The 25,117-nt window shown below is 42.6% G+C and overlaps 1 protein-coding gene across 1 annotated transcript; it reads right to left on the minus strand.

The window, feature by feature from the left end:
• Nucleotides 1-4,709: 4,709 nt before the first annotated feature.
• On the minus strand, nucleotides 4,710-20,469 carry LOC140992135 (protein NLRC3-like). The gene is made up of 10 exons (XM_073462400.1): nucleotides 20,412-20,469; nucleotides 14,310-14,574; nucleotides 13,871-13,949; nucleotides 13,490-13,718; nucleotides 9,493-11,263; nucleotides 9,219-9,392; nucleotides 6,677-6,850; nucleotides 6,322-6,495; nucleotides 5,405-5,451; nucleotides 4,710-5,278 (listed from the first exon to the last, which is right to left on the minus strand). The coding sequence occupies exons 2-10, from the start codon at nucleotides 14,546-14,548 to the stop codon at nucleotides 4,734-4,736; spliced, it is 3,432 nt and encodes a 1,143-aa protein (XP_073318501.1). The 5' UTR covers nucleotides 14,549-14,574; nucleotides 20,412-20,469; the 3' UTR covers nucleotides 4,710-4,733.
• Between the last annotated feature and the right edge of the window lie 4,648 nt (nucleotides 20,470-25,117).

Raw genomic sequence — 25,117 nt, forward strand, 5'->3', positions numbered from 1 at the left:
AACAGCTGTGACTGTTAAACACACCTATCAACTGTCACTCAATAAAGTTGTGGGAAAGTCTCTGTTTAAAGGAGCAGTATGTAGTTTTGGCAAAAAACATTTTAATCTGAAGAGAGAGATCTTAACAAACTGTCTTTGTTTTCATGACTGAATAAACTGAAGAAACGAACTGACCTTAAAGGACAACACAGTTTATACTGTGTTTATATGTGGCGGACCCTGCCACCTGTCTAGCTTCAAACAGTTTCCTATAGGACCTTTTCCTTCTTCTCGCATTTGCATGAACGATTGTGGACTTCAACACTCAAACATGGAACAAATGTCACACATACAAGCGTCACAGTGCAACTCTGCACTGCTGAGGTCTGTAATACTGGTAATTCACCAGTCAGTGGTTTTAACCTGCCGTCTCACCTTCGATGGATAAAGCTGACAGATTTATTTGTTTTGCTGCAGCAAATCGCACAACGGTCCAATGAAAGTATAAATGAATAACATTATATATGGCTAGATAAATGAATGAGTAAATAATTAAATTAATGTACGAATATGAATATTTACACACGTCTTTGTAATATAGCTTTGTGACTCGGGAGTAAAGTGTCTATTTCAACCCAACCTGGAAAAAATGAAACAAAAGACTGAACAGAAAAGTATAATTGAACTGATGTGATGTGTGCGATTACTGAAGCGTGTGCTCTTTGTGTTTTTTTTTACTTCTTAATTGATGATTTCATGTCAACAAAGGTCAAAATAAACAGGTGTTTCTGCGACTGTGAAGCAGAAATACTGAGGCTGAACTATGAAATGTGTTAGCCTAATCGCTAAAAATATATTTACGTGATTCACTGAGTGGCCTGTCAGTGAAATGGTCAGAGTAAATTACAATTAATTTCCAGTTTGGTTGAGACTAGAGCCTCGTGTTATTATTCAGAAGTGTAATACAATATTAATAAACTGGGAAGTTTAGTTCTTTGTCTCTTCTGCGACCAAATCAGCCGAGGAAAACCTGCACAAACCATATTTCTAAGTTCAACTTCCTTCAACTTCAATGGATGCAAAGATAATCACATCTTAAGAGATGCTATCAGAGACCAGATAGTTTTATTTTGTCAAGAATAACCATATTTCACCTTCCTGCCCTCTTTTATGTCCATCTGGGTTGATGTGAGGGGTCCTGCAGAGAAAATCAGAAAACTAAACCAACAGTGTTGCAGCCACCAGGGGGCAGCCTCACACTGTGCATTACAGGTTTACACCATTTGTGATGTCACCACTCAGGATTTCTGGGTATTGAAGTTCAAATCATAAAAGGAAACTATGCCCCAGAGGGAAAGCCTTCTGGGACAGCATCTTTACAGGCACAGGTCCTGGTTATTACCATTAATACAAGTACTGTATTACCAATAAGATTAAATAAGTACACATCAACATTTTACACAATATATTTCCAACAAATCTATATTTTTTCTACATTTTTAGACACTGACAACAAATGCAGCTTTTGTAATGATGAACCAGAACACATTTATTTTACTGGATCACTTTCTGGGCTCGAATGGAAAATTATATATCGTGTAAAATCAAAATTGAGTGTAAATATGTCATTATGTACTTTGGACACAAGTAACATGACACTGACTGCTGTCCAGCTGTCAAAGGAACAAAATGTTTGAGTAGTAAAACAATTGTAAATACATGATAACATCAGGAATCACGTCTTTTTTTTGTGTGAGTTTGCTGCTGTAATTAAAAAAAGGGATTTTTGACTTTCCACAGAGATGCAGTGAGTGTCTGCAGCCACCAGAGGGCGCTCTGCCTCTGCAGCTATGTGTTGGGTCTGTTTGTGCTCTGCAGAGAGACAGCATGGGGCAGTCAGATTTTTTTTCCTTAATGTCAGCGTTTTATTATTACACATTTGTTAGGTTTACACTGCATTCATGTGAAGATACTGTAACTATTTAACATTAAAGTTGTAGTAAATTTACTTTCCACCACTAACAAAGACAACAAAATGATGAAAATACATAAATTTATATTCAGGAGGAGAAAGATTTAAGTGATTGTGTTTGAATTTCACACAGAATCATAAACTCTGCTTGTTCGCAGTTTGGTAACTTTAATTTTGGTGAATTTTATGTTTTCATTTTATTTTATGAGACCATTTCAACAAAGTTAAGTATCAACTCAACCCTGACAATTAAGCATGAATCATTCTTAAAACCCTAAATTGAACAAGAAGCATCTTCAAACGTCATACTTTAATCTCAATCTAAAAATATTCCCTCATTTTAAAAAATGAAATACTGACAGAGTGAAAATAAATTTAAAAAACAAAACTGATGACATAAAATGGAAACAGACAAATCATTCAAGTCAGCATGTCTCAATTTATTTTCTGTAAAGTTGCAAAACATCAATACTGACTGGTGTCAATGCAACATAGTTCAGCAACATGTTTCTGTTGTGTTTATTTTGTCATTTTTATTTCATTATTTATACCTCATATTTAATTGGTACCTGCACAGTCACATGCGTCGTTCACCAGCTAAGTAAAATAAACACCAAAGGCAAAAAAACCCAAATCAAATCAAATCAATATTTAAAAAGGTAACACATGTAGGTTTGACGATGGTAACGCACTTTGGTCCAGACACTTCAGACTAACTCATGACAGCAGCACACTGACTTGTGTTGCTGGTGATCGATGACTGCAGGTCTCTACAGTATGTACCTTTTTAAAAAAAAATTTAAAATTAAAAACCCATCCACTAAAATATAAGATCTAAGACAGCATCTTGCTTTAAAATATAAAATATAAGACTAAATACAGGAATTAAGGAATGGACCTGAACATTTTCATTTCTTTTGTCGTTTAGTGTCAATATATTTTATTTTATTTATATTAACTGTTTTTGTCATGAATATGTTCACACAGACAGCAAATAACACACAACAACAAAAAAATACATTTTCAGAACAAGGTCAATTTTTCTGAGCTTTTGTACCATGAACGAAGGCATCAACCAATCATGTTGTGCAAAACAGACATCACATCACAACTCATGAGAATATCGGTGATTGTTTTTGTTTGTCCTCACCCTGTATTATATGACAAAGGACACACATTTATTAAGACAGTGTGACAAAGGCAACTTGGGATGAGTAAACTTGATTGCTCTATGTATATGTGGGATTTACCAATGGTGGACTGAAGCTGTTTTATCCATCTGTGCTCTCTTCAAATCCACCAGACTTCTTTGATTAAAACCGTCATTTTACCTCACAGTACACAGGAGTGTCTTGTCTACCGCTACCTCGATCTTTAGTTTGTTCGTAATTTTGGTATTGCAACGCATTAACACATCATAGACTGGACCGGCCTGAAGCCCAGTGAGCCGTTCATGGGGGTTTTCCATTTGCTAGGGGTGTAATGGTACACAGAAATCGTGGTTGGGTACATATCTCAGTATAGGGTTCACGATTTAAATGAGCAGACCTAAAAATCTGCTCTACCTTGCTTGTTAGTGCATTAGGCAGTAAACAGTGAGCATACACTCTCACATAGGTCATATTTTTATGACGATTTCCAAGATAAAAACAAATGTAAATGTGATGTAAATTAAAAACAACATAGAGAAGTTGTTGAACTCCTGTTTTTTTGCCTTGCTGCAGTGACTGGGTGATGCCGTCTTACAAGCATCAGCAATGTCTGACAAGTTTGCATTCACAACTGTTGAAAAACGGCAGCACCATCGTCTTCATCTGATCCCCCGCACACTCTCTGAATTTTCCCACACTGCTGATTTGAAAGAAGCAGGCAGGTCCCCTAGCTCTAGAGTCTGATTTCAAGTCGTCATAGCTCATAGCATGTCACAGTTTCTTCTTCTTCTGCTTTTCTTGTTGAATGGCAGGTGCATTGCCACCACACTTGCAGGATGGTAGTATGGATTGAACAGTTCTGTTATCGCCCACTGGCATATGTTCTTGTCATATGACAGTCAGACATATTAGTTTTGCGTGACTGCATGCACCAGAACGTGCCATCCCCACCAACACGGTTCAGGACGTACATACACCGCTATTGTCAACTCAAACTGTGCCATATTGTTGTACCATTACCAGTTTATGCACCCTGAGTTGTGCCTAGCCATGCCCAAAGTGGACCCTCTCCAGATTTGGTCAATGGTGATGACGTCTCTTAACCGCGGCCAACCTGTGGCGAGTTCCCTTCTCTCCCTCAAACAAGCATAAGTTGCTGTGCTCAACTCATGTCTGTGTAGGACACCAGAGAGAAGGATGTTTTTAAAAGTATGGTCATCCCTACAGATTTCTTGTATCTTTGTAGCTTGAATCTTTTAAGTTTCAGTTTCCACGTCACTAGTGTTAAGTTACTGCTCAGCTGAGTCGATTCGAAAAGCCCCATTAGTGGTGGATTGTGAGCCTAGAGTCCCCTGGGTCCCTCTTGGAGCTCTGCAAGCTGGCACTATTTCTCTGCCAGTCCCTGTACTGCTTGGTCTGTGGTAAACACCATTTATTAGAACATACTATCCCAAATTCACATTGCTGCCGGTGTGTACGGGCCTTAAGTAACAAAAACATATAAATCGAACGCAAAATTAAGGTGATTATGCATTTCCCTTTCGATACTCATTATATTTTGTATTTAAATTATATTTAACTGATGTGTTCAGTAATGAGAATGTTTCTCTATCAGGAGGAGAGTCACTCTCCTACAGAGAACAAAGAGACACTGAGCAACCAGATCTGAACCAGAACTCAAAGCCAAATCCAGGATAAAGAGGTTCAGTGAATGTGGTGTTGAAGGTGTGGAGGTGGATCAGTGAGTCAGAGGAGACTCTGTAGAAGGACAGAGTGCCAGCAGGACAGTCCACATACACTGCTACTCTACCAGAGGAGGAGGAGGAGGAGGAGGAGATGGGTGTTCCGCTGTTGTTGTGCCACACAGTGTAACAATCATCAGCATAGCACTCCAGACTCCAAGACTGATAATTCCCTCCAAACTCAGATTCTCTGTTTGCTCTCCTGCTGATTCCTCTGTAACTCACTGATATATGAACCTCTCCTCTGCACTCGACCTCCCAGTAACAGCGACCAGTCAGAGCAGAACTACACAGCAGCTGAGGACACCAGTCAAACCTCTCTGGATGATCAGGATATGACTGATCCTCCTCCACACGTGTCACCTTCCTGTTGCTGTCAGACAGTTTGAGGTTTTTGTTGACTGTGTTTGTGTCGACTGTGAGTTCACAGGAATCTGATGGAGTAAAAAAGACACAACACAGCTGCAGTTATTAATGTATCATCAGTGTGGTGATGACATCACAGATGTGACTGAGTGATGTCACAGTGCGAAGCTGAATCAAAGTAAAAACACACTCACACTTCCTCAGACCTGGTGTCAACCATCGGACTCCAGCAGGCTCCACCCTGAAAGGAGGAGGGGGGTCAGAGCAGCACATCCTCTTTCAGCATGCAAACATGGACATGACATGACTCTTATATTGAGTTTGCTGGATGTCAAAATGGCCTATTAGTCACATTAGTTATCTACTGTAAAACTAAATTCATCTAATGCGAATAATTCAAAATGTCAAATTCAAGGAAATGTCTTGTCACTTTAATCATACATGAAAGGTCACCTTTCAGTCAGGTGACAAGGAAGCATACAACACTGCCAGAGCAAGACCGAAAGCTGGTATCAAGGAAGCAAAGTGGAGATATCAGCAGAGACTGGAGATGGACCTCCACACCAATAGCACTCAAGATAGGTGGCAGGAGATCCAGAACATCACAGGCTACAAAAAGAGCTCCCCCATTATGTGAGGCCACGTGAATATTACCATAGACTTTCCAGAGTCTACTCCACCTAAAGAGGACAAGCCACTGGCAGTAACCACAGCGGATGGTATAAAATTCCTATTGAGATGAATATGAGTAAAGCTACTGGGCCTGATGGGTCTTAACGACCAACGCCCTGTAGAATAACCCGTTTTCAGTTTTTCTGAATCATGGACAAATCAATAAGATCTGAATAATGCATTCAAAGACCCTATTCATTCTTGTGAATGGGCTGAAATTCCCATGTGCTCAAATCTTATTATGATCATATAACAGGATTCAAGACTCTACATTAATGTCAAAATGGTAAAGTCGTCTGCTTTTTTTGCCTTTACACAGAAATGTAAAAAACTCTGTGTCACTCTGTGGTGTGAGTCGCCAATACAGTGGAACAGTCAGCAGGCCTTGGTCAGCTTGTCAGGGTTGTATGATCCAACCTGACAGTAGGAGTCTTCATACCTGAGAGCGTCCAGCCTCCAGAGTGGATTCTGCTCTCCAGCCGACAGCAACTTTACTCCTGAGTCTCCTGGATGATTATAGGTCAGGTCCAGCACTCTCAGATGGGAGGGGTTGGAGCTCAGAGCTGAGGCCAGAGAAGTACAGCCTTCCTCTGTGATAAGACAGCCTGACAGCCTGGAGACACATAAAACAACACGTCACATAATCTACGGATGATGTGAGGTTTAGCGTAGTGGTACTGACAGGTTAAGAGCAACATTCACAGAACTGATTTTTTGTTTAAACCAAATAGAGATATTTAGGGAAGTATCTCACTCAAGTCACTGAAGACAAACAGTAACTTTTGACCTCTGACCTGAGAGTTTCCAGCATACATTGTGGACTCTCAAGTCCAATTGACAGCTCCTTCACTCCTGAATCCTGCAGGTTGTTGTTACTCAGGTCCAGCTCTCTCAGACTAGAGGACTGGGAGCTGAGAAATGAGGACAGAGCTTCACAGCTTCTCTCTGAGAGGTTACAGCCACTCAATCTGGAGAGGAAAAAATGAACAGAGGGTCAAGCAATTTATTATTACTACATTTGGAAAGTACAGCCATGATGTAATTTAAATTGCATGATATCAATACATTGATGAACCTTTTACTACATGGATGAGCTTCTTAAAAATCAGCAAAGAATGATTTATGTTTTCAGTAAATGTACACATGACTCTATAGTACTCTGCATGTGTAGTCAGATTACATTCCTGTGTATGAAAACCTTCCGCCCATTCTACTGGATTATGTACCTCCAGCTTCAAACAAGGTTAAGGTTACTTTATTGGTCTCCACCAGGGAGAAATTTGTCTCGGAGATAGGGAAGAAGTTGCAGCACAAAAATAACATACAATGAAAACAACATGCAGTACAAACGTACATCAGGTTAAAAGACAGTGGTGGAATAGACACAGACTAACACTGGATGATCCTACACATATACTGCCATAAATATACATCCACACAAGCATTCACATCACATCACCTCACATCACCCTCACCATAACACCATGTCAACCTACCAAAACATTCATTCTGTCATAAATATAGGTTCAGTCACACATCCCAGCACTCTATCACAGCATTCATTCATTGATCCATTCACTCACATACATCCATACACTAGCTGGAGTCATGAATGTACATTCATTTCCCTATACACATATGTCCATATACATATACAGAACCATCACATTCATTTCTGTCTATTAAGAAGCTTGGTTGATACAGGATCAAAGGAATGTTGTATCGATTGTGCCTGCACAAGGGGAGCTTATATCTCTTCCCAGAATTCAGAAGACCATATTCACAGTTCAACACATGAGCGCTGTCTGATAAAATGGCATTTGCCTGTCTGATAGTCGCCTGCTCAAAAAGGTCCTGTGGATTAAGGGGGGGTATTATTCCCATAATCTTGCCCTCCCATAAAATACTGATTTATCAGATGAACAAGATAAGGCGCAACTAGGTTAGAGTGTGTCAAATATTGGAAGCAGGCAGAGGATGATGTGGTTGCACTAATGGCTCGTCAAAAACTGATTAAAGACACTTCAGCACATCGCGAGGGAGAGGGGTTGAGGGAGGAGGATGCATTTTTTGTTGACTGCCTTTGTATGTACTTTCATACCATAGATATTGTACCTTTAGATCTAGTAATATTATGTTCTTTTGTAATAAATGATGGACTTCTGAACTTGCTGGATCATTGCATGTCAAGTAAGTATCACAGTCCCTCACTAAAGTGTGGCCAAACTGTGCTCAAACTATTGAAACAGTGTGCTCAGCTACACATGGAAAGCTTATGTAAAAGTTCTTGTAAGGAGACTCAGCAGCTCTAAGTTGATTATATGCTTGACAGAAGTCTTTGTGAGTATGAGGATGGAGCCGACGACTACTATCATTTTTTCAGTGCCCCAACCTGTAAAATCAGCTGCTGTAGTAGCTTGTGAAGTTCACAAACTTTCCATATAAACAACCTTATTCTGCACGCATCCATGTTTGCACTAGGACAGATTTAGATTGGAAGTCATGAACACTGACTGAAATACAGACTTCTGACTTGCAATAGAAGGATGCAAACACAGCTCTAATGCTGTGTTTGCATACTTAGCCAGTAAAGTGTGTTCTTTTAGCAGGACATTTATCTATTATCTTTTGCCACAGGAGGAGTTTGGAGAGTGTCTGGCAGTATTAAGGCCTCGGGATGCACTATTACAGATGATGTGTTAGACCATGACCTCAACTGCATACTGGGATGGTTTTTGTGACATTGTGAAGAAGCAGGTATAAGAATCAGCATGTTCAAGTCTGAGGCAATGGTACTATGTTGGAGAACGTTGGATTGCTCCCCTTAGAATGAGAGTGAGTCTCAACTCCAAATAAAGAAGTGCAAGTTTATATTCATGTGTGAGGGTCAGCAACAGAACTATCAACAGCAATATCAAGTTACCCCTCAACAGTCATGTGGACACTGTACCTGAGCTTCATGATGAAGAGGAATTTGAGCCTAGAGAGAAAGATCTTGATTTGCAGGGTGATTTACCTCCAACCTTTATCTATGGTTATGGGCTTTGGGTAATTACAAAAATAATTAGGAGATGGTTTGATCATCTGATTGCCTCCTGGACGCCTCCACGTAGAGGTATAACAGGTATATCAAACTGAATGGAGAACTTAGGAAAGACCCTGAACACTCTAAAGGAATTACAATTTGGAATGCCTCAGAATCCTCTTGGAAAAGTGAGAAAACATGGCTGGGGAGTAGGGGATACTTTGCTTGGCCTGCTGCCACTAAAACCTGGATGGATGGATATCCTGACCTGAGTTAGGTTGTTGAAACCGCAAACAATAATTTGATCTTACCTTAGACATTCCAGTTTACAGTGTGAACTCTCCAGTCCAAGACACAGCAGCTTCACTCCCGCATCCTGCAGGTTGTTGTTACTCAGGTCCAGCTCTCTCAGACTAGAGGACTGGGAGCTGAGAACTGAGGACAGAGCTTCACAGCTTCTCTCTGAGAGGTTACAGCCACTCAGTCTGGAGAGACAACATAAAAGAGAAAATAACGAAGGAATTATTCTCCTGCTGAAAAGATATTTGTGTATTTCAAACCATATGCACATATCTATGTGCTTACAGGGCTTTCTTGGAGTCTTTGACCACTGGCAGCAGCATCGGAAGAGCCTCCTCTGAAGCAGAGTATTTCTTCAGGTCAAACACATCCAGATCTTTTTCTGATGACAGTAAGATGAAGACCAGAGCTGACCACTGAGCAGGAGACAGTTTCTCTCGGGAAAGTCTTCCTGATCTCAGGTACTGTTGGATCTCCTCCACTAGAGAACCATCATTCAGTTCATTCAGGCAGTGGAACAGATTGATGCTTCTCTCTGAAGACATATCCTCACTTATCCTCTTCTTGATGTACTGGAGTGCTTCCCGATTGGTCTGTGAACTGTTTTCTGCCTGTGTCAGCAGTCTTCGTAGGAGATTCTGATTGGTCTGCAGTGAAAGACCCAGGAGGAAGCGGAGGAACAAGTCCAGGTGTCCATTTGGACTCTGTAAGGCCTCATCCACAGCACTCTGGTAGAACTGTGTCTCTGTAGATTGACGGTATGTTTGTTGCTCTACCAGCAGATTGATACCAGAGTTGATGAACGTCAGATGGACATGAAGAGCAGCCAGAAACTCCTGAACACTCAGATGGACGAAGCAGAACACCTTGTCCTGGTACAGTCCACTCTCCTCTTTAAAGATCTGTGTGAACACTCCTGAGTACACTGAGGCTGCTCTGATATCGATACCACACTCTGTCAGGTCTGATTCATAGAAGATCAGGTTGCCGCTCTGCAGTTGCTCAAAAGCCAGTTTTCCCAGAGACTCAATCATCTTCCTGCTCTCTGGAGTCCAGTGTGGATCTGTCTCAGCTCCTCCATCGTACTTGACGTTCTTCACTTTGGCCTGAACCACCAGGAAGTGGATGTACATCTCAGTCAGGGTCTTGGGCAGCTCTCCTCTCTCTCTGGTCTTCAACACATCCTCCAGAACTGTAGCAGTGATCCAGCAGAAGACTGGGATGTGGCACATGATGTGGAGGCTTCGTGATATCTTGATGTGGGAGATGATTCTGCCGGCCTGCTCCTCATCTCTGAATCTCCTCCTGAAGTACTCCTCCTTCTGTGGGTCAGTGAACCCTCTGACCTCTGTCACCATGTCAACACACTCAGGAGGGATCTGATTGGCTGCTGCAGGTCGTGTGGTTATCCAGAGGCGAGCAGAGGGAAGCAGTTTCCCCCTGATGAGGTTTGTCAGCAGCACATCCACTGAGGTGGACTCTGTAACATCAGTCAGGATCTCAGTGTTGTGGAAGTCCAGAGGAAGTCGACACTCATCCAGACCGTCAAAGATGAACACAACCTGGAACTCTTCAAAGCTGCAGATTTCTTTGGTTTCAGTGAAGAAGTGATGAACAAGCTCCACCAAGCTGAACTTTTTCTCTTTCAGCACATTCAGCTCTCTGAAAGTGAATGGAAATGTGAACTGTATGTCCTGGTTGGCTTTGTCTTCAGCCCAGTCCAGAGTGAACTTCTGTGTTAAGACTGTTTTCCCGATGCCAGCCACTCCCTTTGTCATCACTCTTCTGATTGGTTCATCTCTTCCAGGTGAGGCTTTAAAGATGTCTTCTTGTCTGATTGTTGTTTCTGGTCTGTCTGGTTTCCTGGATGCTGCTTCAATCTGTCTGACCTCATGTTCATCATTGACCTCTGCAGTCCCTCCCTCTGTGATGTAGAGCTCTGTGTAGATCTGATTCAGAAGGGTTGGGTTTCCTGCTTTAGAAACCCCCTCGAACACACACTGGAACTTCTTCTGGAGGTTAGATTTGAGGTTAAGTTGGCACATGGCAGGAGATTCTGAAAGTACAAGTAACATGATTGAGGGTTCTCTCAAGGAAATGAAAAGAAAGAAAAAAAGGAAGGGAGTAGATGCATTTCCAAAATGAAGATAAATGTGAATGATATACACAAAGTAAGAGGGAAATAGAGATTTACTATTTTCATTTCTTCAAGGAGTTGCCTGTTAAGCCAACAGCAACTTTGCAAACCTGACTGACAGCTTGACTGACTGCGGGACAGTGAGTCCCATTGTAATGGTGAGTTAACACTTAATACAAGGTCAGTGCAAAGACACAAAACTGATGCTAATTTTGTGTATTTGTGAGAGCTGAAAATATTCAACTTTCAGTGAAAAATGTGCTTGTCTTAGGGCTTTGCATGGGGAGGGCCAGGCTAAGCGATGTGGGTCAGCTGCTACTCAGCTGCTCAAGGCTGGCCAGCTCTGGACGAGAGTCAGTGCAGAGCCAGATCTTCTGGAGGAAGAAACACCCAGTGTCCCATCAGATTCTGGTCTGCTCCAGAGCTGTTCACCAGTGGGACTTAAACTTTTAGGATTAAAAAGTGGATTTATCTTCAATCCTGTTTCTCAACCTGACTGCAGCAGTGATCCACAGAGGTGCCACCACTTGTCGGGTGTTCATGTTTTGTAATGTTTTTTTAATAAAAATAAATAAATAATAATAAAATAATACAAGTAAAAAATTTAAGATAAAAAGTATTAAATAATTAAAATACTTAACAAACCGGCTGAGATAAAATAAATGGTATCCGAGGCACTGGCAGGGTTAGGTTTGGGTTGGGGGTAGGGTTAGTGTGTGTCACAGGGCTTTGCCAAGCATTGTGTGGGGAAGGCTGGGCAGAGAGGGGAAGGGCAGAGCCGCAGCTCAAAGCGAGCTCGCTCTAGAGGAGATAGTTGAGTGTGGCCAAAGATTCTGGAGGAAGAAGCAACCAGGGTCACATCAGATTCTGCTCTGATCAGGAGCTGTTTACCGAGGAGAGTTCAAGGACTGCTTTTTAACTTTTGGGATCAAAGCATAATTAATGCTTCTGTGTTGAAGTTATACCATACCTACAGTGTAGCAACTGCGTAGGTACATGTCCTGCGCCATAGCCTGACGTGTACCTCCCCAGAGGTACACGTCAGGCCGCTTGGAAGCATTGCATTTTCCGGCTTCTCCTCAGGTGCTTGCCAGTGGAGCTAATACCAGGGACTGTGACCTGCACTTCCCCAGTAAACACACTCTGCCTTTTCGGCTGTTGCAGTCGAAATGACAACCGGGTGCTGCTCTTCTTAGGTTAGGAGGGCTGCCCCTCAACGAGCAGTGTTGTAGCAAACTCCCGAAACTCCTTCTAGCTTGGTGTGTATTAAGGGGCAGCCCTCCCTACAGACACACTGCCTGTCCACTCTCTCTGGCCCAGAGACACAGCTGTAAACCAAGGAGTCGGTGTGTTTAAAGATGTAAGTACAGCGGACAATGCGCTCACCACCGCCACCAACGCAAACCCACCAGCACACATCCGTTCTGTTGTGTGCTGGATTATAAATTTTTTGATCTACTTTGACTTGCCCTGTACTGTCTGAACCCAGAAGAGAAGCACTGCTGTGCACAGGATATCTCCCGTTTGTCTTTTGGACACCAGCACCCATGTTTAAATACTCACTATGGCGATGGCAGTGGCTCCCCCAGGACAATGTGCCCTGACACACCACAAAAACTGCTCAGGAACGGCTCGAGGGACATGACAAAGAGACCAAGGCATTGACTGGTCCTCCTAATCCCCCAGATCCCAAGCCGATCAAGCATCTGTGGGATGTGCTGGAACAAGTCTGATCCATGGAGGCTACACCCATAATACAGGACCCAAAGGATCCACTACAAACGTCCCAGTGCCAGACACCACAGGACACCCCCAGAGGTCTTATGACCATGCCTTGATGGGTCAGAGCTGTTTTGGCTGCACAAGGGGAACCGGCACAATATTATATTGGTGGTTCTAATGTTATGGCTGATCGTGTAAATATTCTTCACAAAATATTGAACTGCAGTTGTCGACTTACATTTCTACTGATTATTTTTGTATGAGTCAATTCATTGTTTCTCAGGAAAATCCTACATATGTTATCTCTAATCCATGTTCTGTGGAGTTTGATTGGAAATGGAACAAACAAAAAATGGGCAGATGGTCAACAGGTATCAACAGTCTCTCATTTATCTGTCATATTAATCTAAGAAATCCTCTTACTGCTCTGCAGACAGTCAGCCAGCTCCTCCTGCTTCATTCTCCTCAGGAAGTGAAGTGTGATCTTCAGAAATGCCTCTCTGCTGCTCCTCCTCTGCTCTTCATCCTCACCATCCAACACCTCCTCATCCTCCTTCTGACTCTCTAAGCATTCTGAGTAATCTGAACTCAGAGACTTCTTGGCCTTCTTCAGCTCGTTCTTCACAAAGGTCACAATGTTCTCCTCCAGCAGCTGAAACAGAATATTATATGAATGACACAATTTAAAATCATGGAGCCAAACATCAGATCCATGTTTGACAGATTCACTGGTCTCAAAAGTGCAGCACTGAGATTATTGTAAATAGGAAAGGATGTAAAAGTAGTTGCTGTTCATGTACAGACCATAAATATGGAGTCCAGGTGTATTTGATGCTGCTGGGCAGACGGACCTCTGGGAACCTCTGAGCTCTCCTGGTCGACTCTGTGGAGGAATCATGAAGAATCAGCTCAGGTTGTGTCTCGCCACTCAGAGACAAACACTGATGTTATGATGGTTTAGTAGTCGATGACTGGCAGCTATCAGCCAACATTCATCTGGAGATCTCAAAACTAGCAATCTGAAACAAACACAGTTTTGTTGGTTGTATTGTGAATATTTTCCTTGCATTTGGTCTGAACATGGCATTATACTCATGCAGCCATCAGACAACAGCTAGAATGTGTGTAAAGAAAATGAATAAATGTAAGTGAAGAAGTGAGTGAAAACATGAATCGTTCACTCTGGTACGGTTTTGCTCCGTCGTCCGGCAACCCCCACCAACTGCGTTTTGAGTCCACTTACATTCTGTCTGATGAATGTTGTTTAAAATCATTGAGACGACCCATTGATTTGTCACTCTTGAATGAGACACAGCTGGGCTCAGGTCCAGGTTCTGGTCCAGGCACAGGTCCAGGCTCAGGTCCAGGTTCAGGTCCAGGTCCAGGTCCAGGTCCAGGTCCAGGTCCAGGCCCAGGTCCAGGTCCAGGTCCAGTGGTTTTAGAGGGAGGGCCTCCCTCCTCTCTGTCCTCACACTGATTCATGCTGCTCAGCTCACACACACTTTCATCTGGAGAGGAAACACAAATCATTCATCTGCACATCAACTGAAAGAAAACTGAAGAGTCAGTCTGGTCATCTGTTGTTTATTTAAAACATTTATTTGCAAAGTAAAAATTAAAATATCTTCCTCTGAGAAGTAATCAGGAGCAGAAATACTCAAATAACGTAATGGGCCTACTTTAAGTACTGACACTAAGAACCAACGTGTTCCTGCTGACTGTTGCTCAGTGATGAAGTTTGTCATGTCCATGAGTAACACGGCCTATAAGAATGTTGACAGGTATTATGGGTAGGGCGGAAGAAGTTTGTTTACATTAAATTCGCACTCAGCAAGAGACAGACGTGTCTATGTGTGGTCCATATTATTCAGATTCAATTCTGCAACCTCTGCTTAATTCAGTAGTAAAGTAGAGATACGACATTGGCGACGAGGTTTAATTTGCATTAGCTAGTTAGAAACTACAAGTTTAGTTAGTTAGCATGGCGAAATCCGGGATTCAAAACTTTGCATGCTACACTGAGCCAGCTATGCTAGGCTCACAATGGAGGTGATGACTAACGCTGTTCGAGCTGTATGCTGACGGGAAAGGGCTCATCATAACCGATAATTCACCTGCTGCTACAAAGGAAAGGAGACGTGCACTGCTACTTCATCTAACTGGACCAGACGCACAGGACATTTTCTCAACTCTTCCGGACACTGGTGAGGCAACGGAATACGACAAGGCAGTGGAGGCTTTGAATGCATACTTCGTACCCCAGGTCAACACAACGCTGGCAAGGCACGCATTTCAAAAATTGCACCAGAAGCCAGGGGAGACGATGCAGTAGTTTGCTACACGCCTGAGACAAGCTGTGAGAGACTGTGGTTACGGGGGAGATTCTGACAATCAGATAAGGGACGCAATATTAAGCAAAGGAACGTCGGAATATGTAAGAAGAAAACTGTTAGAAGAGGGTCACTGATTGACAATAGCATCTACACTGGAAATAGCTGCCCGTTGTGAGAGCATCGATGAGCAACTGGCAGACATGACGTCATGCGCGTTGGCTAAACCCTCCACAGACACTGTTAACCGGATTGCACTGAAAGGAAGAAAGGGAAACCATGGAAACGGGAAAACAAAAGGTAAATTGAACAGAGACAATAATAATGATGGAAAGTGCTACAGATGTGGGAATACTGATCACATTGGCCGTGATCCAAAATGCCCCACACGAGGACAAATGTGCCACAAGTGCCAGGGAAAAGATCACTTTGCAAAAGTATGCCACACTAAAGGTGGGAAACCGAAACAAAACGTAAACAACATTGATAAACATGAAAGTGTGGACTTTGCATTTACCATTGATGATAACCACATGCCAGAGAGATTAACTTCTGTGTTGGGGGAGTAAATGTAAAAATGCTGATTTACTCTGGCGCAACAAGCAATGTAATGGGAGAAAATGCATGGGAAAAATTGAAAGGAGAAAGCATTAAGTGCCACTCCTATGTCCCTAAGACAGAGAGAAAACTTTACTCATATTCTTCTAGTCAGCCATTAACAGTCAAGGGGGCATTCACATGTGAGGTGTCTATAGGAAAAAAGACTGAACATGCTGAGTTCATTGTAATCAGGGGAAGTGGTGAACACTGCTGGGAAAAGAGACAGCAATGCGACTGGGGGTCCTGAAAATAGGTGCCAACATTGCTGCCATCACGGACATTAAGCAAACGCTCAAGCAGCAGTATCCTGAAGTTCAGTGGAGTCAGAAAACTGAAAACAAGACAGGTCAGTCTACACATTAACCCAGAGGTGAAACCTGTAGCCCAGCCACTCAGGCGCATTCCATTCAACCTTCGGGGGGCAGTAGAGTCCAGAATTAAAGAACTGGTGGACCTGAACATCATCGAGCCGGTGAACCCGGTTGTGATTGTCCCAAAACCTGGAAATGATGTCCGACTTTGCCTGGATATGAGGTGGGCCAATGAGGCCATAGTGAGGGAACGCTTTCCGATCCCCACGGTGGATGAGCTACTCCAAGGCATGAATGGCTCAACCATATTCAGCAAGTTAGATTTAAAATGGGGCTACCACCAACTTGAACTGACTCCTGAATTGCGTGACATCACCACACATTTGCCACAGGTACAAAAGACTGTTGTTTGGTGTGTCCTCTGCCAGCGAACAATATCAGCACGAGATAGCCAATGCATTAGCTGGTATTGAAGGAGTTGAGAACATATCTGATGACGTGATCATACATGCATCTGACTAGAGCCCGACCGATATAGGATTTTTAAGGCCGATACCGATACAAATATTTGGTGATTTAAAAATCCGATATATCGGCCGATATAAATATATATATATATATATAAAAAAAATCCAGAAACGCGTAACAAAACATAAACAGATTTCCATAACATTAGTTATTTGTAGTTATTTGAGTTAAGAGAACTGATGGGGATGTTCTTTTGTTATTCAAGCAATGTGTCAGAAAGGCCTCTTTAAGGTTTAAATAAACTTTTAAAAAAATGATGGTCCAACCACAATAGCACTTCAGTGCAAAGTGTTTTTATTTTAGTTGTGCAAACAATGCCACCATAAAGGTTTCAAGAAGCCACAATGGATCCACATTAATATTCAGAAATGATAAGCAAAACAAAAAATACTATTATACAAATTTCTCTTACAGGTTCATCCATACCTACTCCCTTTAGGTCTCAGCCTCAACTCTTCTCACCAGGCTTCCTCAGTCAGCTTTTAGCCCTGTAACCCCACCCCCATGGCCCCAACCAAAAATTGCAGGGATGTCACACAATCACACGTCAGTGAGTTACAGGGTAGCATAGGCATATGATATTAAAACAGCAATCACACAATATGAGAAACAGTCTCTCTAGCCAATGCCTGAAAAAGACATACATTTCATATCTTCAGCTTTCACATATGCTCTGCGCTACCTTAGTTATTTACCCCTCCCCGTGAGCTCACCTGAATTCCCATTTTCCTGGGACCACTTCGCTTAAAAAGCCTCAGTCCAGCGCTAGCCTGGTTTGTCACGATGCAGCACCCATACCACGGAAGTGCAACCATGGACACACGGACAAATACAGAGGACACTACATGCGTCTTCCGGTCTACTATGATAAGTACCCACCAAAACTGACAACGTATGATTGGACTTACTGCTCTCAACATTTCATTTTGCGAAGGGGAAAATTTATGTGGGTTATGTGTGTGTGTTTTTCGAAAGGGAACAGTTAGCCGATAAACGGTGTGTGCACTCACTGCCGCAGCTAACACCATCAGAGGGAAAGATTAGTGGTGTGTTATGAGGGAAGGCTGCCGTGTTCAGTGACAGAGCCCACTGTCACACAATGTATTTCTCGTGACAGTTACCAACTTACCGTGAACACACTTCACCAATGATCTCAGTTATGGATAACTGGTCCGCTCTGCCCGACTCTGGCTGGATCAGCTGGTTGTCGGGTTTGTGGCGTTTAAACACGAGTGTTGCCAACAGGGACGTTGTAGAGTGTCCTCTGGTGGACAAACTATGCAACACCAACACTCATAACATGGTTGAATGGTGTTTCGTCTGTTTTTATTTTATTTTTTAAATATTCATTTATCGGCCATTATAAATGCCGATACCGATAGTTTGGAAAATGCCTAATATCGGCCGATAATATTGGCCAGCCGATAAATTGGTCGGCTCTACATCTGACCAAGAGACGCACAACAGACGACTACATGCAGTCATGGAAAGACTCAGAGACACTGGATTTACACTGAATCCAGAAAAATGGACAGATTGATTTTCATGGGCATTCTGCTATCGGAGAAGGGCATTGGCCTGACAGAGGAGAGAGTGCGAGCTGTGACAGAAGCACGGAAGCCGAGACCACCACAGAGGTGCGTAGCTTCCTTAGGCTCATGGGATACAGCAGCAGGTTTATCCCGCAGTTTGCAACTCTATCAGAGTGAGGAAAATGGCATCACACACATCAAAACCACACCAAAATACGCTCAGGCCAACGGAGAGGTTGAGCGTCAGAACGCATCACTTATGAAAAGGATCAGAATTGCTCAATCAGATGGACTTGATTGGAAAAAAGAACTAAGAAAGTATGTGACGGTCTACAGGAGCATCATCCATCCAACAACAGGTAAAAGCCCTGCTGAATTGCTTTTCAATCGGAAGGTAAGAGGAAAGCTGCCTGAACTGATTGAAGTGCACACTGATCAAGAAGTGTGTGATCGTGACACAGAGCAAAAGGCAAAGAGCAAGCTGTATGCAGACACCCGCAGAGGAGCACAGCTATCAGAGGTCAGTGTTGGTGACACTGTGCTCTTGAGACAAGACAAAACTGACAAATTCTCCACCACATTCAATGCAACACCACACAAGATCATCAGCAGGGCAGGAAGCAAGGTCGTAGTGGAATCGCCAACAGGAGCTCGATATGCAAGAAACACCACCTTTGTCAAGAAATACGAAGGGAAGAGACTGAAACAAGGGACATTCCCAGACAAGGGGGAAACACAGGAAGCTGAGGATGACACAGGAATCGGCGAGGCGATAGAATAACACACACGCACCACTGACACTCAGAGTCCACAAACCAGAAATGACATTGACACACAGACAGAAGCAAACATGCCATCCAGGCCACAAAGGGTCAAGCGAACACCCAATAGACTATGACTATGTTCTCAAATGATTTAAAGAAGAGAATTGTCACATTGTTCATGAGTTAAAACCTGTGGGTATATAGAATGTGTTTGACTTCTAGCAATAGAAGAAATTATTACAGTTCATGATTTTCAAGAAATGTTGTGATTTATGGTTTCTTAAAGGAAAGCAATATGTTCACTAAGTAATGAGTTCTGACTAGTACTAAGTAATGAAGTGATTTTGATGAGCAGAGTACATGTTCCTGTGTGGTGAAGTTATGTTACAACTCTGGCCGCTCAGAAGGAGGTTAAAATGAGAATTCCTGTAATGTGAAGTACAATTCTGAGTTATATTTTCTGTAACTAAGAAGAGTTTAATTCTAAGAAAAGGGGGAATGGCATGTCCTTGAGTAACACGCCCTATAGGAATGTTGACAGGTATCATGGGTAGGGCGGAAGAAGTTTGTTTACATTAAATTCGCACTCAGCAAGAGACAGACATGTCTATGTGTGGTCCATATTATTCAGATTCAATCCCGCAACCTCTGCTTAATTCAGTAGTAAAGTAGAGATACGACAAAGTTATATTTGTATTAATTAAATAAACCTTCAGACTCCTGGATGCTTAACACACACACACACACACACACACACACACACACACACACACACACACACACCTATTTAAAGGCAAAATTACATATTTATTGATCAATTTCCTAAAAAACAGAGTGTTTACTGGCTCTTACTGCCTCCTCATCAGTGCTGTGCTGTAAATATAACCACAGGTTATTCACCGACACCAACAGCTGCTTTCCAGCCGCGTTCAGTGCGTCAGACAGCGGGAGAGCGGCGGCTCGTCTCGGCCTCCTCCACAGGCTGATTCAGGCAGGAAAAGCTGCCTTCAGTCATCAGTAAGTGGAGCTACACAGTGACAACCACTCTGTGCTCAGATACTGACCAACTACCTCCACTTCTGCTCTGATTATCTCTTATTCACCGGCTCAATCCGCAGGTATCGACACAACATGGCGGATATTTGTCCTGACGCTCCGAGTTTAAACTTGTGAGTTTGGAGAAATAAACAACCGAGCTTCACTTTTCTTGCTGTTTCAGTGTAACAGTGAAAAGTAGAGCTTGTGTTAGCGAGTAAAACATGTCAGAGTCATTACATTACCTTCAGCTGGAGGTTCACACGGAGAAAACTACCTGCGCCACAACTGTCCGAGAAAGTGAAACTAAACTTTGAGGAGGAAACACCCGGAGAGGCGCGTCACTGAGTCACCCTGTCAGACTGAGGGGGCTGCAGCACGACCCAAAACGAGGCTAACATGTGCCGAATTTACAAGAAGGCCCAAATAATGAACAATCAGTCACAAACAGCGCTTCACGCAGTTTATAAAGTGTCTCCTGACTCAAAAACTCGCTAAATGGAGTGATTTCATAAGGGAGTCTGGGGTTGTCTCTCCCTCTTCCCTCCTTGCTGGGGCACAGAGATGCAGTGAGTGTCTGCAGCCACCAGAGGGCGCTCTGCCTCTGCAGACATGTGTTGGGTCTGTTTGTGCTCTGCAGAGAGACAGCACGGGGCAGGAGCAGCGGCCAAACCAACGAAGAAGAAGATGGAGGAAGAGGACAGACTCGAATGTAGTCAGATTTATTATTACACATTTGTTTTGTTTAAACTGCATCAATGAGAAAATATATGAACTATGAACATTTTATGTTTTTCTCTGATCTTATGAGACTGTTTCCAAAGTGACGTATTGAATAGAAGTATTCAAGTACAACATAGTACAGTGTTGAATATAGTGAAGTACTTAAACCTGAAAATTAAGTATGAATCCATCTTTAAAACCTAAACGTCCTCAAAAGTCATAAGAAGATCATGAAACACAGCTGATGTTTCAAGTTCAGACTGCGGCCACATGACAGTGAGTTCAGATTCAAAGGACATTTGCTGAATTCACAAGAAGGAACAAATAAGTCAGAATCAGTCAGAGACAGAGTTTCACACAGTTTATAAAGTGTCTCCAACTCAACAACTCACTAAACTGACACATTTGTTAAGGGAGTCTGGGGACAAAGAAGTCGCCTATACTGGTTACTGTTTAGTGTATCTGTAAAATGTGACATGTTTAGATCAATAAAATGTTTCTTCTTTCATAAATTGAGTGTAAATGGTGAAATCAGTGTAAACAGTGTGTTCAAACAGCTGCTAAATGTTGGCAGGTCAGACTTTAGCACTTTAGACACAGAAGCAGACAGGCTGGTGCAGCCATGCTGCCACAAACTGACACTTTCTACAAGGAAACACACAACTTACTGTTTTCATTTAATGCTGAATTTACAAGAAGGAGACAATGATTCAGAATCTGTCAGAGACACAGTTTCACTACGTTATAAAATTTGTTTTCACTCAACAACTCTTAAAATCACTACATTTGTTAAGGGAGTCTGGTGATGCTGTGTGACTGGTTCAATGACATTTGTCTCCACAATCTCGTGCAGTGGAAGTATAAAGTAGCAGAACATGGAAATACTCAAGTAAAGTACAAGTACCTCAAAATTCTAGTTAAGTACAGTAATTGAGTAAATGTACTTAGTTACATTCCATCACTGGGTCTGAGTTCAGGTTTGTCTCCAGGGAATGAATGTAAGTCAGTGTGTCCCTGACATGACTGTGTGTGTGTGTGTGTGTGTGTGTGTGTGTGTGTGTGTGTGTGTGAGAGTTTGTGTGTGTGTGTGTGTGTGTGTGTGTGAGAGAGTTTGTGTGTGTGTGTGTGTGTGTGTGTGTGTGTGATTGTTAAACATCTTCTGGATTCATGAGAGCGAACAAACAGAGTCGTCATCAAGTCTCCGTAATGATGAAGAAACACACAGACGAGCAAACAAATTAACACACACACACACACACACACACACACACACACACACACCTCAGCCCCTCCGGCTGTAATTGGCAACAATGTAAATTACACACAGGCTAATTAGCAGCTCCTTGGCACAGACAGGGAGCTAGGTGTGTGTGTGTGTGTGTGTGTGTGTGTGTGTGTGTGTGTGTGTGTGTGTTTACACTCCATGCTAACGAGCCGGCCTGCCCTGCCAAGCGGTTGACCCACTTCCCAAAGGAGGTCCCCAGGGACTCCACCCACACACACACACACACACAGACACGCACACACACACACACACACACACACACACACACACACACATTAATCTTCAGGTGATCTTCTGTGTTTGTCACTCGAGCTGCTTCCTGTGAACAAAACTCACATTTACATTACATTAACTTACAGTTACTTTCTAAAGTAATCGATTACTTGTTTCTCTTCAGATGTCGTGTTTTGTCTGAATATTCAAAAATAAAAAATATTCAGTTTACAACAAAAACACTCCTGTATCTTAAATGAACAACAGATGACTTTAACTTAAACTGACGAAGTCTGATATGTTATTTATGATTTTCATATTTTGTCTTTTTATCTCACAACTTCAACTTTTTGCATCTCAGTGCAAAGAGGGAGGGACTCTCGTCTTTTTATTTCATAATTTTGAGTTTTAATCTCATAACATCGTCTTTATAGCTCATAATTCCGATGTTTATCTCATAATTTCAACTTTTTATCTGATAATTTACTTTTTTTATCATAATTTCAATGTTTATTTCCTGATTTCGATATTGATCTCATAATTTCTCCATTTTGTTTACGTCTGCTTCCCCATGAGATGACGTGTGAGCGCAGCTTCAGTCTGCACTGTTTATTCAAACATCTATTAATATTGAATTGTGTCCAAATTCATCACTGCACTTTCCTTCAGTAACAAACCTGCCAAGTGTGAAGTAGATGAGGCGAGCGGCTCTCCAGATATACGAGTAACAGATCAGTTCATCACGTTCCTCAACAAGCGAATCATCACAGTTGAGCTGTGGTTGTGTTCAGAGTGAAGACGTCACATATCTGATCTCCGTGACGGCAGCTGCAGCTCCGTGTTTGTGTCTTGGTCGGTTCTGTCTGTCTCTGTCCAGGTGGGTTCACACAGCGGAATAAACTCCGTCACCTTTTCTGCTCCTCCTCGTCCTTAATCGAATTATTCACAAAGTGTCCGGGCCACCGCCTTCCTCGCACAAGAAAGAAGCCCGCGAGCAGGAAGACGGCGCGCTGGGTTTGTTGCTCCAGTTGTGGTCCCCGAGGGGCCAACGAGATCCACACACACACACGCACACGCACACGCACACGCACACACACACACACACACACACACACACACAGCGGGGTCGTTAATCAGCTCCCAGCGCCTTTGTTTCCTCCTGATTCCTGCTTAAATGTTATGTACATACATATATGCATGAATGTATATATGTATGTATCTATGTCATATTCAAGTAAAACACTATTGATCCCTGGAGGGGAAGAGGTCAGCACACACACTTAGCATCACGTTAGCTGGTAGAGATTCAGAGTTCAGCTCGAGGACGTTTTTAAAAGTGGAATATTTTTAAACTCACGACGGTTCAGCTGCATCTAAAACATCTGAAGCAAAGAGACGGCGGCTCGTTGTAGCCGAGGTGACTCCCTCAGTGTACAGACATGAGATGAACCTGGAGACACTGCAAGAAAATGAAGTTCACAACACCCCTGTAACATGTCTGGGTTAGCGTAGCTTAGCATGAAGACTGAAAACATGGAGAAACACAGCAAGTTGCCAGAATGAAATGTCTGTATATGAGCTGACTTTCCATGTAAAGATGACCTGGTCCCAGACTGAGCACCCTCAGACGAGGTGCATGCTAACGCTTTTAGCTTAGCAGCTACAACGATTTCAAAGACTTCAGCTTCAAAATGACTGTTAATAACGTCTTCATGAATCAGTTTGGGATCTGTGTGGAGACATTGTGTTTGTTTTTTTACAATTTTTAAAACAACTTTTCCTTCACAGCGATCACACTTGATGGTGATGATGATGATATACATATTTATTTGTATTAAATGTGAATTACACTTTCCGAGGATATAATTTATGCTGATGTCCATCGCAAATACACATTTATAAATCTGCTTAGAAATCCTCAACAAAGACGCACCTCACATGTGCAGAACTTGCCTTAGAAACATCACGTTTTTAAGTTTTCTTCAGTATCACAGTGATCCAGTGACAGTTGTCTGTACATCCATGAGTTCACTGCAAACAGGAAGTGCTAACAGCTAATCCGGCAAAGTTTTAATGGAGTTTTGGTTGTTTTATCCATTTTTAAATCATCTCCAGCTGCTTCAGTTGTTTAGCAGAATGCTGCAACTCTGTTTTACTGAAATGACTTCAGCTGACATCATCAGCACGGAGGGAAGAGATGATGACTGAGTTTTCATTGTTGGGTGAACTGTTCCTTTAAATCATCTGCATACAGTGTGGTTGGAAGGCCATTTTTAAAAAAACTATGTGCATTAATATTTGGATTATACATTCACACTGTCCTCCTCAGTGACTTCCCTGCCGCTGATCAGCCTCTGAGCTCTTGTTTTACAGCCGTCCTCTGTGGCCTGTGGGGTTTGCTGTGTTAACGCTGCTGCCCTCAGCGTCGTCTGACAGCCTTATTAACAAAGCGAGGGGTCCACCGGAGGTCCCCGAGACGAATCCTCAGAGGAGTCTCCCACTCGTTTACTGTCAACACAACGCGGCTCTGTGGAGGCATCCTGTTAAATATTCCCTCCTCATCAGAGCTCACAAACACGCAGCTATAAAGAGGAAACCTGCTGTAAATATCCTCCATTGTGATCCGGGGCTGCCGTCGGGTTTCTCCTCCGTTACTGTAAATGTAAGCGGCGGCAGATAGATTGATTGGGTGCGTCGTACCCATGACACAGCGCGGCCTTCAGTTCAGGG

Source organism: Pagrus major, chromosome 24 (genome assembly GCF_040436345.1).
Source record: "Pagrus major chromosome 24, Pma_NU_1.0".
Taxonomy (NCBI): domain Eukaryota; kingdom Metazoa; phylum Chordata; class Actinopteri; order Spariformes; family Sparidae; genus Pagrus; species Pagrus major.